Here is a 14,452-nt window from a genome sequence, read left to right as displayed (position 1 = left end):
CCATACATAGCAAGCAAACCCCCAAAAAGGTGGCATGCAAAATCCATAATATGCCACCAATAAGCTGCTATGGGCACAGTGTATCCCTATGATTTCACACCGAGGTTCACTCAACTCCTTCATAATGAATTAGAGTGAGGAAAAAACAACTGTTGTATAATGTATTCTGAAGGTCCTGACCCTTACAGTCATAATTGTTTGCGCTGGCAATCTGATTTGTACCTTGTATAGCTGTTCAATCAAGTCAAGAGTATTATAAATTTATTATTCATATTATTATGACTGTTTCATCTATAGGGCACTCAGTTATTCAGCACTGATCAATATAATGTTGTCTGCTGGAAACTATTGATCAATTTTAAGGTAAACTGACTTTAGTAGAGCGCACAGACACCATTGGCACTACCTCACTTCTATTGAGGAGGTTCCTAGCTTTGTTTTATCATTGTATCGACACCATTAATATGCCTACATCCCACTATGAAATAATAACATACAGCATCAACTTTGGCCATATGCACTTAAACTGCACCTAATGCCCTATAAACCAATATCTGAAATGGCAGATACCTTATTATTGTTAGCGCTATACAATTTACATGATTTAAAGATGCATTTCGTAGTTATGATCTACTTTAAAGGTTATTGTTCTTTGTGATTAAAGGCTGTGATGCGGCTATGCCGTTCTGCTCAAACTCACAGACGTGTCGGAATAACTCCTGCTCTGCACCCCACCAAGGCATGCCGGCTCTTCATTACAGTAACATCTGACAAATCTGCTCTCAGCTATTCTGTCCAGATTGTTTATGCATGGCTGCTACACAAAACCCAGAATGACTAAAGTGGGATCTACAGAAAAGTTATTCTCCCTCTGCCACAGCACACAATGAGTCAGTCGTGTTGTGGTGGCCTTTCCTGGTGAAGACATAGCTCTGGGCTGGACTCATCTACACTGACAATATTCACTTTTTCCAGAGTTGAGTCATAGTCCATGAGAGCACAAACTTAACATAGAAGATATTTTTCAGCGTAAAGACCACAATATCTCTAAATACATAGCCAGAAGTGAATGACTGCTGTCATGGTGATATCTATAAGTGGTAGAAGGCTTCAGATATAAGGTTTATTTTTTTTCTATTCCAAGTCCAACACTGCTTAAAGTGTACCTATAATTTAAACAAACTTCTGACATGTCATAGGTTTGTTTTGGTCGGGGTCTAGGTGCTGAGAACCCCGCCGATTGTTAGAATGGAGGGGTAGACACGCACAGCAGAGCTTGCTCTTCATCTCCATCTCACTGCTAAAGTAGCGGTGAACGGAATCATAATGGAGCCCTACGGCTGCCCAAATTGTCAAAAAATAATTCAAATGACAGTAACGCTTAATGATCAATAGTATCTTTTTTGATAAATTATATCATTTTTTTCTGCTTTTTAATGGTGGCACGGTCAAATGTAAGTTTCATTATGGTTAGATAATCCAGGTAGACACAGCATTATTTGCTATATTTGCCAGCTATAAGTCATAAGATAGGGGCTGTCTATGTATACTGTGGAGCGCAGCAGGTGGTCAATTCAGCTGTTCAGGTCACTATTTTTTTTTTTAAGTGTTCTTTTCAGTGAGTTTTGGTGTTCAAATCAAATATAGTTTTTTCAGCCTTCCTTTTTAGTTTACAGCCCTAAAAAAATGCCCAAAATATTGTGTGTGAACATTCCTCAGCAGGGGTTATCCTTTAAGGCAGACAAACATGGCCACTTTCTTCCAGAGGCAGCACAACTCTTGTCTCCAGGTAAGGTGTGATTTACAATTAAGCTCCATTCACTAGTTTAATGGAACGGAGTTACAAAACCCCACCCAAACTGGAGACAAGAGCGGTGCTGTCTCTGGAAGATAGTGGCCATATATTTCTACCACTGGATAACCCCTTGTGTCAACCCTTCCTTGGAAAAAAGGTCAAACAGGGTGGTGCAATATCAAGCATACCCTGCACCACCCTGTTAGCATAGACTGACATTAAAACTGAGAAAACTGAAGGAAACATAAAATGGAGACCAATTGACACTTTTAACCAGGATGTAAGCCCCATTAAAAACCCAATGAGGTGTTAGCAGAGCGGAACATATGAAGGGGATAGTCAGTTTTGAACTGGAACTAATGAAACATGTTTCACCTGGTCCACACCTTTTGCTACATCGCACATGTCCCACTGTCAGTGAATGTGTTGGAAGCTTTGGGAACTCATTTGGAAGATAACATACCGGTGGCAAGTAAAACATGTATTTTGGAGTTGCCTTCCGCATAATACCCTCGCTATAAAGAGTACTAGCGTAAATGTCAATCAGAGCTGTGATTACTAAGGTTTAGCACTGAACATAAAATAAATGAGGCGTGACAACTTTCAACCACAGGCCATTAAGAGGTAAAAGCAATTCATATGGGACTTTATATTCATAGGAGCCAATAATTTCCCATCTGGCTTCCGATGAAATGTGGGATGGAATTTAAAGCAGAGATTGAGACAGATCTTGGAGATTTAGAGAGCATTGATGAGGTCATTTTCAGTGTTGAATGCTTAAATATTGGAGTCAAAGACTTTAACCATCCTGTTTTAAGCAGGAGAAATGTAGTCTTCCACATGAAAATGCAATCTATCTAGCAAATAGGCTTTAAAGAGACCATCAAGCTGTTGTAGCTGTCACATTTATAGCCGGCTCCCACTGGTGTTGGCAGGCACAGCTCCTGTACCTTTGCTATAATAGTACAGCGGATTGCACGAACGACCCCCTTACAATGATGTACAACACAGTGTATTATGGCAGAGGGTTATATCCAAGCAGAAACCCAGAGTACAGCTAGAAACAGAAGCACATTGTAGTAGAAGGTTGTATAGAACACATTTGAAGGCATTTTTATACTTATTTTGTGCTTATTAAGGTACAATTTTTCCCATAGGTCTTTATAAAAAATCTTTCCATTTCTCCTCTACAGCCTTTATGTATTCACATATGGTACAGGCTGCTCTCCCCCTTTTAACGCAAATCTTTAACTGGTCTGTTTCCAATCCATTTCTCTTCTCCTAAAACAAACTTCTAAACTGATTCATGACCATATCAAAGTGGACTTTTGAGCCAGTGATAAATCAGTTTACCTTTTCATTCATTCATACTGATGCGTTTTGAACCTTTTTTAAAAAAGGAAGTCAATGGAAAAACCGATGAAAACGGATGCACACAAATACATCAATTTTTTTTGTATAAAACCGATGGGGGGGGGGGAACAGACTGCAAAAACGCAGTGTAAACCTAGCCTTAGTTTCTCTTTAATATAATATAATAACCAATATTATTAACAGATTTGTAAATCACTTAAAAATTACTCCTTACTGCAAAAGAGGATCTACAGCTTTCGGTTTCCAGGCATAATAGGAGTTGTAGTGGTTCCTCACCCCTGATCTACATTGTTCCTCAAAGGTAAACAAAGGCTTCCCTCTCATCACTCACCACCCGTAAAGTTGAGGGCAGCTGTCCCTTGTGGAGACAGCATTACATCTAGAGCTGTATTTCCAGTGTTCACAGTGCTGTAGCTTAATCTCCCCCCCCTTTTATTTCTCAGCAGCAGCACAGCCCAATGCTTAAAGGAGAGGTGTCATGAAGCAAAGAAGGTAAAATCAGATCTGTACCACCTACATATATGTAGAGAACAAATGTGCTGTTTTTAGTAAAGTAACTTACATCCCTGTTTCATTTTTCTTCCCCATGGATCTGAATAGATCCTGTTTCCTCTCTGAACTGGGACCTTGCTGTGCCCATGTAAGTGTGGACACTTTCTCACAATCCATTTTGCGAAATGAAAACTAACAGCCAGTGCTGACCATGAGTGACCCAACCTAGTGTATGCCTGGTGGGCCTCAAGGGCAACAGGGTATAAAACAATACAGCACATGGGGAATTAGAATGTTTGTATCTTTCAAACTATACATTTTAAGAAATGCTTGTACATTTGAAATAGGTTTAATTTAACATAATACATCAATGACACCACCCCTGTAAAAGCCCAGCGCATTAGTAACCACTTTTCCCACAACACGCAGTCTATAGTAGTAGGCTGTTTTTCTAAATCCTCAGCTTAACACAATGCAAACCTGTGCACTACATGCTAGTGAGAAATAGCTGTGCACCATGGAGGTGGCTCTTAGGAGCTGAACACTGAGCACTACAAACACCTTATTAGAACTCTGTCATGTATTTTGTTTAAATGTTTTGAAATGACAGGAACACTTTAAATCCAATGAGAGATGAAGAATGAGTGTCCTTGCTCAGTGCTTTTAAATTTAAATTTTCTCTTTAATATAAAGCCACAATTTGTGACTGTGGCTACTGAATTATGAAACATATCTGAATATCTGTACTGGCATTACCTCACTGGGTCATTTTGGAAACAAGTATTTCTTCTATGATGAAAGCGTTCTCAGCTCCAGTATGCCTATGCCTGTGTATCGCACAACGGAAAGCCTTTTATATATTCTTTTTTTTAACGCAACAGCATACATTAAGACGCCACTCTTGCCGGCACGTACTTGAACGAGTTTAACAAAACAAACATATTAGGTTTGTCTTTGATCTTTAAATGACCGAACAAGTACAGCAAGGCTGGTGTGTAGGCAATCTACAGGAAAGCTCTGCATCTTCCAGTACTGTTCAAACAGGTCACGGATACTCTTCTGAGCAATAAAAAAAAGTGTTTCCCCTTGAAGGGAAATGCCATATTTGGAATCTTTCCTGAACGCTCTCCTCTCATTAGAAGATTTATCTGCAGGCTGCCTGAGAATGAAAGAGAAGTTTACCTGACCCAGCTAATCTCCCCCGAGAACCGGCGTTTCAAAGAGCGCGTCTTCCAGTGTCCTTGCAAAGGTGCATTTAAAACAAATTCCCTCCTTCCATCCGGATTGTTTTTTGCTTTAACAAGGGTTAAGACGCCTCTTTATTTACAGGCCTGATGGAATAAATACCATATAAATTAAATATAAGGAGAAGATGAATCATTTATGAAGCCACAACAGGCTCTCCTGGGTGAAAATACTTTACTGCTCCCTGCCTCTACCTTGGCTGCAGAACCTGCCAGATCTGAGCATATGGGTATTTATGAACTGCTTTGAAATGCAGCTTCTTAAGAGCTTCAGCCACAGACATTTATTGTCAACGTTTTTATGAGTCATGCGGCTGCTGTCACATTCTATTAAACTTTGCAAGTATTTCTGTTACTTTTCCTATTAATGTGGATCTTAACTTAAGCAAAGCAGCCGATGGAAGGAAGAGGAGAGGAAAAAAAGATATATAAAACGCTCTCTAGAGCATCTCCCTAAGTCAGAAAACCCCTCACCGCCACTTTATGCCTAATAAATCTAAAAGCTGCATTTGATTGGATCAAAACCCATTTGACAGGATAATGCGGAGGAAGTGGCAGAAGTGTATATTCTCCATTCTCTGATTGTCATCAACTGTACTCAGGAAAGTATATCTTATTTTTTATTTATAGAAATGCGCATAGAAAGCTTAAGGAAAAGGCAAGCACATAACCAAGGAAAGAAAAAAAAAAAAAAACATTTAAAATTACTTTTCACCCCTGCAGTTTGAAGCGGCATAGGTAACCTGGTATTCTAAGCAAATGCGCCTTTAATGCAATTTAATGATGCTTGCTTAAAAGGGTTGTCCCCTGCCAACACTATTTTTTACTTTTATAACCTGTAAGCATTAAAAGATGTGGGTCTCGCCTCTGGACCTCCCACTGTTGCCAAGAATAAGAGACCTTTAGCTGGAGAGTAAGGAATGCATGGGCTGTCCTCCTCTATAGACCTAAATAGAGCCACAGGAAGTAATGGAACATGCCCATTTGGCTGCTTCTGATATATTGTCATGAATAAAAGCTCTCCCATCAGCATCACAAGGAGCAGGACTGCCAGGGGACAACTGAATTTCCTTTGCTTGCATGCTACTAAACGTTGGGTAGTAGACTATACAATATCATAAAGCAGCATCTATCCTTAAAATATCCCTGCCTGCTGTACTAAAGGGGATGATTTTCTAAAATGCCCATAAACCTTCAATCTCTGAAGGTTGAAAGTTTGCCTGTTCAGACAACCAGTGAGGGCTTATTTCAGCCAGAACAATATGGTAGAGCAGTTGAAATCCAACATGCCTGACCCTTCTCACATCCAATGCCATTTACCAGGAAAAAAAGTCAGATGGCCGCCAAACATTTTAGAAAGTCTAAAGGGTATGGGCACCTAAAGGGGAACATTTTACTTAGATTACAAAAAAAAGAACATGTTTGAGTATCTGTTTCTACTTTTTCCAATTTTATTTTTAGCATATTATGGGGGCTGCCATCTTGCCCAAGCAAGATGGCAGCCCAATAGACAGACAAAATGAACATCTCCAGACACTATTCTTTGTTATGGGACACATTTTTAAGCATGTTCTGTGACCTTATTGAACAGGAAGGGGGAGACTGAGCGGCTTTTGTTTCAGTTATCAACTGGTGTCACCAGCCCCTTACTTATCTTCACAGACAGAACACGAAGTCTCAGCAGAGTCTCAAGACTAGTGGCCAAAATTATATATATTAGTAAAATGGGAGATTTGACAAATTCTTAAAAAATGTTTGATGTAAAAACTTGATTTGAATAGGTCATTTTCTGATGATCCAGTTCCTTTAGGACTACCCCTTTTTGTATTCTTTATTAAAGCATATGGACATCACGGACAGCCATTCACTTGAGGGGCCAATATGTAATACTACAAACTACAATCATCTGATCGCTGAGTTTTCTTCCTTTACAGATAAGGTTGTCATGGTTTGACAGCCCCTTTAAAAAAAAAATTATAGCAACAATTTAAAAAAATATAACTATTATGAAATCATACTTACACATTGCTGACGAAACAACCAAATAAACCCTTGTAACTTATTTTTGTTTCCTGGAAAGCCACTTACCTTACTGGTATAAATCACAAGCTGTCCAATGCTTTCTTCTAAGATATCATAACCATAGCTTACAGGAGGCTGATGTATATTAAACATTGCCCAGATCACACAAATTAATGTGAATCTCTTTATGACTTACGGCATCCCCTGCCTTGCTTACCAGTGTTTGATGCGAAGCTTGGTCTACAGCAGCTACTGAGCCAGATGTACTGGACTCAATTTCATCTAAAGCAAGCTCTATATTTTCCTAGAGGGGACAGATGAATGATTAGTAAACATGAGACTAAGATTGAAGTTATGACATCATTAGAGATCAGTTAGCGGCTATATTTACAGGATGGTGCGTTGGGTATGACTGCTGCTCGCCTATACTTGATACAAAGCCCCCCGAATGTCAGATTCAACACTGATCAAATCTGACAAAGCTCTAAAGTATATAAGAATTTGTAAGTAATAAGTGATGCTAATGGCACAATAGTAATAATAAGAGCAAGCCACATGGTGTAGCAAGCTAGAAAGAAAATATCCAACTTGCCAAAGGTGAATCTTTTGAATGACACATTGGCGGAGTCCGCCGAGGCAATCTATAGTGATATGGAGGCAATTATATCAAGAGAGCTTGGAAGCGAGTTACCAACTTCAAACAGGTTGCTGCAGGAACCCGCTGCACCAGATCATTCAACCAATTAGGTCTAATTTAAGGTTCATCTATGGCAGAACATCCATTAGACAGAATAAAGAATTAGGACTACACTTAAGATCATTAACTGCAAACTAATGAGAAATCATTGCGAGGAGAGAACAAAAAGAGAAGCTAGAAGTATGGGGAGGGAGGGACTGGATATAATGGACTACAGGTAAAATGCAGACCAATGGAGCAATGCTTAAAGGGATCTAAGAGGTTGAAAAAACATATGGGTGTTTCTTTTGGAAACACTGCTACTGTTGTCAACTGGCTATATCGGGTATAGCAGTTCAGTCCTATTTACTTGAGGTGAAATGCCAGATATACCCATGGACAGCAGTGGCACCATTTCTGTGTTTTCAATCTCATGTATGCTACTGTTGGCAGCAACAAAGCACACTGCACCCATATTAATTAAAGTTATTGACTAATACAGTAAGGCTGTGTTCAGATTGTATGATAGAATGTGGAGCCAATAAAGTACTCAAATATGACAAACATTGGGGCACATATGTTAAAATAATGGTGAACAAGGCCTGGAAAAGACAAAATATCTCTTGACAGGATAAGCCGTCACTTTATGGTTGGTAGGGTGTAACCTCTGGGACTAACACCAATTTGGGGAAAAAAGAAGCCACGGTACTGATGCAGCTCTGTAATCCCTTGATCCCTGATTCTTGTCCTCAGGTTGTGTGCAGTGTTGCTTTTTAACTCCATCCAGGTCAATGGAACAGGGCAGAAAACCCACACCCAAACTGAGGACAATAGTGGTGCAGTTTCTGAAAGTAGTCAGCCATTTTTTTTCTAGGCCTGTATAAACCCTTTTAAAATCACACATATTTTAGGAATTAACCATCCAACCATCATACAAAGAGAAATAAACTGGAAATCATAAAAAGGGACAACAAATCTAATAAACTTCTACAGCATTCTAACTACAAACACTGTGCAAGGCTAAGGCGATCTGTCAACTATTCTTATTTATAAAAGTTGTGTGGATTTATATGAAGAGGACATAGAATCTTTGTACCAGATTGTCATGGAACAGAAAATAAATTATATGACTAGTTGGATAAAATAAATCTTGTGTAAATTCCATTACTCTTCAATGGAACTTGGAGGCTTACAAAAACTATCATCATTGCCTCATTTCTAGCACCTTAGACTTACCGTAATTAACTTTTATTGAACAGTAAGATTTGTGATATCACACTTTTTTTGTATCCATTAGTTGCCATATAGCCCTAGCCTTAGACACGGTCTAAAATTAGTTTTAGCTCAACATCAAGCCACATGCACTAAAGTTCCCAAAATTGCCTTTTCCTATTTAATCACTGGTGGAGTTCAGATAGGATCAGTATAGAACAAGCCTAAACTGTGACCACTCCTGTCCGTTGGGTGTCCGCACGCGGATACAATGTGAATACCTCTTTGTATCTCTCAAGTTCCTGGGCAAAAGTCTTCTCATGGAACAGGGCTTGTAGCCTCTCCTGTGCATAGTTGTGACAAAGCTCCTCAAAAGTAGCACCACGTCCCTGTTTCACCAGATCAGGGTTCTGAAAGCCGGGGGTATCCACAATCATGATAGAGCACAGAGAATGCTGGCTGGATTTCAAGGCTCTGCCAAAGTAACAAAGAAAACACATGTCGGGTGTAAAACGTTTTCTTGCTTGTATCCACAGAGGGTGTCATCATCTTATTTCAGTAAGAATAATAAAAATTAGATTCTGCCTATTCACGTGCGCCAGCTATCTGCAACAATATTAATAGTAATAGGAAAAAGCACCAAAAATTATCTAAAAAAAATAAAAAAAAACACACAAGCCAGAGCTCTGCGTATCTATAATAAACTGGGCAAATGTATAGCGCTTTGCACAAAGTACACTTTCTCTGCCAGATAGTAAAAGCCTCATCCAGTATTTAAACTGCACATATAAAAGATTGGAAGCACGGCTATGAACATAAGAACATAAATAACTTTTAGCAAGTGCAGCAGAGTAATGTTACCCTATGCACTGCAGAAGAACCCTACAATCATGAATCTCTCCGTGATAAGCTACAGCAGGGATTCCTCCGCAGCCCCTCACATACAGAGCAATCAAGTGATTTATACGCACCGAGCGAGCTCTGATTAACCACTACAGATAGAGGGCAATGCATTCTCATGTGTGTCTTAACACATTCATCACAGAGCAGCTTAAACAGGTTTACAGTCCTCAGCCTCCAAACTGCTCAAGTGGCGGCGTCATTACCTGGTGGTCATTACCCTCTCACAATGTGGAAGCTTTTATGAAATGCGCTGCAGGTGAAATAAAGCAGACAGCTCTGCAGAAGGCAATGATATGACCCGCCAAACCTGGGGCCGCACACTGGCTTACAGTAGTCTGCGCAATCTACAATTATCATAACGCCATTGTGTAGGGAATATTTTTTTTTTATAAATGAGTGTGCACCCCACTGGTAGAAACTATGGCTACTGGGGTTCCCTATGCCACAAATATGGCTTGTGCAGTACTTCTCATGTCTCATACCAACCCCATCTGTATCCTGTCATTACAAGAGCAGTGTAGTAACAAAAATGAAGTAAAACATGGTCTACTTAAAACCCTTTATGGCTTTTCTTGGGATTTTTTTATCACTGGGTGTATGTGTGTGTGTGTGTATATATCATATATATAATATTACAGTGGTACCTCTGTTCTCGAACGTAATCTGTTCTGGTAGGCTGTTCCAGAACCGAGCAGTTTGAGAACCGAGCTGTAAGTTCCCAGCTGTAAGCTAATTAATTGGTTCTTACACTCCGTGGGTGAGGTGCCCAGAGTGTAAAAATACTCCATATCCCCCGCAACAGTGAGAAGCAGGAGCGGGCGGTTATTTAAACTTGCCGCCGTGCTCCAGCTCCTCTCAGCTGCGGGGGACAACCCATAAAGAAGCAGGGATTCCCCTCATTATGATGGAATTCCCCACTTCTTTACAAGGTGTCCCCCGCAGCTGAGAGGAGCTGGAGCACGGCGGCAAGTTTAAATAGCCGCCCGCTCTTTCCTCTCACTGTTCCCGAACACCTCTAACTGTCAGCTGAACATCGGTTCAGCTGACAGTTATCTCCCTGATTTTGTTCGGATACCGAGCAATGTTCGAGTACCGAGCAAAACATCAGGGGGAAATTTAGTTTGAAAACCGAATTGTTCGAACACCGAGGTTTTACTGTATGTTGCTTGGATCTGTCAAAATTAACGCAGTTGACTCCGAACACTGTGTGACTGATTCTCCACGACTGCAGAAGTTGGATGCCGCCCTAGGGAGTGCTGGAAAACATGGATACAACCACAGGCCATAGGCTGTATCCATGTTTTCCTGCCAGCCCTAGGGCAGCATCCAACTTCTGCAGCCGTGGGAAATCCAATGGCGAGGGTTTGGTAAACATTGTCAAACCTGAACATTTTACACATATAATTATGCATTTATACTTTTCTTTTATATATGTAAGCACAACCATTTTGCTTAAGCTGCTTTTAACAGCACTTAGAGACATGCTTTGTGGCAGTTTTGTGTGCCTCATTAAGCTGCCTCACTCACTTCTATGGGAGTTTACAGAGATCACAAAGCATGCGTAGAAAAGGAGATTGTGCAAGGAGCAGGTGCATCCTGTGTTACCTGTATATAGGCGTCACATTTCACTGTAATCCTGCTTGTGTTGAGAAGAGTTTTTTGAAATGTTTTTTGTCTACAGAACAGGAAGTGTCCTCTTACTATAGTGGTATGTTCACACGGAGCAAAAAAGTCAGAATTGTGCAAAGAATTGACATGTGAATTCTTTGAGCAGAGAGCGACTGAAGCGAAGTCACGCAAGCCCTCCCATAGACACACTATGGGACACTGAGGCAAGCGGAATTCCGACAATTTTACTCAGTCTGAACATATCCTTAGGCTTAACGGCCTATTAGTACTACAAGATTTCAAGATGAAAACTACAAAATTTAGGTACAAAAAAAAAAATGCAGTTTCCTATCTCCCTTTGACGTTAATGGAAGGACCCCTCAGTTATTAGCTGTATGAACATACCCTAATGGTTATGGCTGAAAATATGGTGAAAACACAAAGCTACACCTGTTAAATGTCTGCCAAAACATGTATTGTGTTGTGATATGCATAAGTCTTAAAGGAGAAATCCGGCGAATATTTTTTTTTAAAGTATTGTATTGCCCTCCAAAAGTTATACAAATTACCAATATACACTTATTATGGGAAATGCTTATAAAGAGTTTTTTCCCTGCACTTACTACTGCATCAAGACTTCACTTCCTGGATAAAGTGGTGATGTCACGACCAGACTCCCAGAGCTGTGCGGGCTGTGGCTGCTGGAGAGGATGATGGCAGGGGGATGCTCAGTGTCCCTCCAGTGCCCTGTGTCCCTCAGTGTCCCCCTGCCATCATCCTCTCCAGCAGCCACAGCCCACACAGCTCTGGGAGTCGAGTCGTGACATCACCATTTTAAGTGCAGGGAAAAAAGCACTTTATGTGCATTTCCCGTAATAAGTGTATATTGGCGATCTGTATAACTTTTGGGGAGCAATACAATGCTTTAATAAAATTTTTCACCGGACTTTTCCTTTAAGCAGTTATCATACTTCAGTTAACATGAAAAGGCGACTACAGTTAGTAGTGTCAGCAAACCACTATTTTCTTTACCTACAACCAAATTTAGATCATCTTGCTCACATGGACTGTGGGCAGAGCCCACCAACAAAACAAAGTGCACTTTTGTGCAAATTATAGTGCGAACACTATGTCTGCAATATTATTTAACCTGTGACCTAAACAGATACTGCAGATAGCTAGAAAAATGTCCATGATCAAGCTTTCCTTCGGATACTTCTGTAATGTATTGTATTAACTCTTATACAGAAATATCTCCAGACTTTGTTCTGACCCAAATGTATTGCCTTGGGGACTAAATCTTACGGGGACAGACATGTTCTTGTAACAGACGCCCGGCCTTCCTTCAGCCTGAGCGTGCACCGTAACCTCCACTTAAAGTGACAAATAAATCACCTGCTTGATGGATGATGGCAGCACAATCCATTAACAGAGTGAACATGAAGCAAACACTGACTGGGTTACAATTCACCTGAACTCAAGACTGATGCCCTAGTTACCGGCATGTTAAACAAAGTAAACACATGCGAGATCCAGCAAGGCCAGAGGAAGAGACGGACAGTCATTAGGACTCAAGGGTTATTACTATTAATAGAGAGTCAGCAATGGAGCATAATTTATTCTATTAGCCAATTTAGTTTTCTGGAAAGTCACGGATTACTGGGAAAATAGCTGTAATTCAATGGTGTCCAGGTCAGTCTACTCCCACAGCCACTATTTAGGACACCATCATAGGTGCCCAGTATTCTGCAAAATTTTCGGATTAGAGCGTTCATGGGGATTTTATGTTTTGTATTTTTTTTTTTAAACAAATGAATAATTTACCAGCCTGCAAGGTCAACAATGAGCACTTCTTATCAGAACAAATGGGTCTTTCTTTAACTGCTCATTTGGGAAAAAAAAAAACAACAACTCTTTATGGACCCTTCAGTAGTAGCATACAATTTTCACATCATGGTCATACTTATACTTGTCAATTTCAGCACGCCTCAGTTTTTTGTACAGCAGTATGCATGCCTTATGCATGTAAAGCAGCTGCTACAGTGTCGGGTGAATAGAAATATCCAGATGAGTTGTGCACACATATACAGCCATAGGGGGCGCTCACATTATGTCATATTACTAAACATAACTAACTATTTGCCTTTGCATTTTCCTCACTATTAAAAGGCATCAAAGTGATTTCTTTGTTTTACAACATGCTTTTATGTGCTCGTATCTGGGAACAAGAATTATTACAGTCATTCAGCGTAGCTGAAACTATGGAAGCGTACACCTTAAATAACCACTAAAGGCAAATGGAAGTGGAATAAATCTGGGTGTACAAGGTAAGATCCTGTCTCTTGGCACAAAATGTCTAGATACAGTATAAATGATTGATGACTACTGGAGCCTCCATAACTATTCCAAGGCTGGTGGGATCTGACTGAACCTCGTAGCTCCTCCATGCTCCAACACCACAGTGCTGTATAGTTGGAGACTTATTAACCAACTATACTGTATGTTGTTGAAGTTTGCTGAACAACAGTGATGTCATGTACTGAATACTAGGAAATCGTTGCCAAACAAGTTAGTAGGTGATAAGTAATAGTATGTCCCAGCAAAAAAGATTGTCATTGGGGTCAGATGACTATGGATCTAGGGCATTAATGTGACTGATACCTGTTTAGCAGTGAGATGAGCAGTGTAAACAGCTCCGAGTACAAACCAGAAGCCATCCCTTCCAGGCACTCCAGGGCAGACAACTTGGAACCTGTATAAGGAAAATAGAGTAATAATAATTACATATATAGTATATTTTGGGGGTCCCAGCAGGGAGATACTTTGTGATGAGATTATAGTTGTTACCAATACAAAGTCCTGAACACCGATAAAATACACTTCAGGAGTCGCTTACTCCCTGTTCAGTAACATCATGCATAAATTAGACACGTTGAAGCACCAGACATTTCACATTTCTTCAACTGTATTTTTCATAAGTTTGTAAAAGAAACGTAGCATGACTACGCCAGCTACAGGCCTCTCCTTCACCACGGAGGTCTCTGCCTGAAAATTACGGACACTGGAAGACCAGGAGCGCCGATGCTAGGCGTGAGGACGGGACTCCCGTAAGGTGTCCGCACTCTG

General features: G+C 40.3%; 1 protein-coding gene across 10 annotated transcripts in view; it reads right to left on the bottom strand.

Moving 5' to 3' along the window:
• The window catches only part of MYO18A (myosin XVIIIA), a 258,536-nt gene that overhangs the window by 126,005 nt on the left and 118,079 nt on the right, over positions 1-14,452 (bottom strand). For all 10 annotated transcript variants that reach the window (XM_069945228.1, XM_069945229.1, XM_069945230.1 and 7 more), the window contains 3 exons: positions 13,988-14,078; positions 9,097-9,289; positions 7,145-7,231 (listed from right to left, as the gene is read on the bottom strand). In XM_069945228.1, the coding sequence (XP_069801329.1) occupies positions 7,145-7,231; positions 9,097-9,289; positions 13,988-14,078 (371 nt within the window). The remainder of the gene's footprint in view (positions 1-7,144; positions 7,232-9,096; positions 9,290-13,987; positions 14,079-14,452) is intronic.

The sequence above is a fragment of the Dendropsophus ebraccatus genome, chromosome 11 (genome assembly GCF_027789765.1).
Source record: "Dendropsophus ebraccatus isolate aDenEbr1 chromosome 11, aDenEbr1.pat, whole genome shotgun sequence".
NCBI classification, from domain to species: Eukaryota; Metazoa; Chordata; class Amphibia; order Anura; family Hylidae; genus Dendropsophus; species Dendropsophus ebraccatus.
The sequence above is the reverse complement of the archived record's forward strand: the minus strand, read 5'-3'. Positions and strand labels throughout refer to the sequence as shown.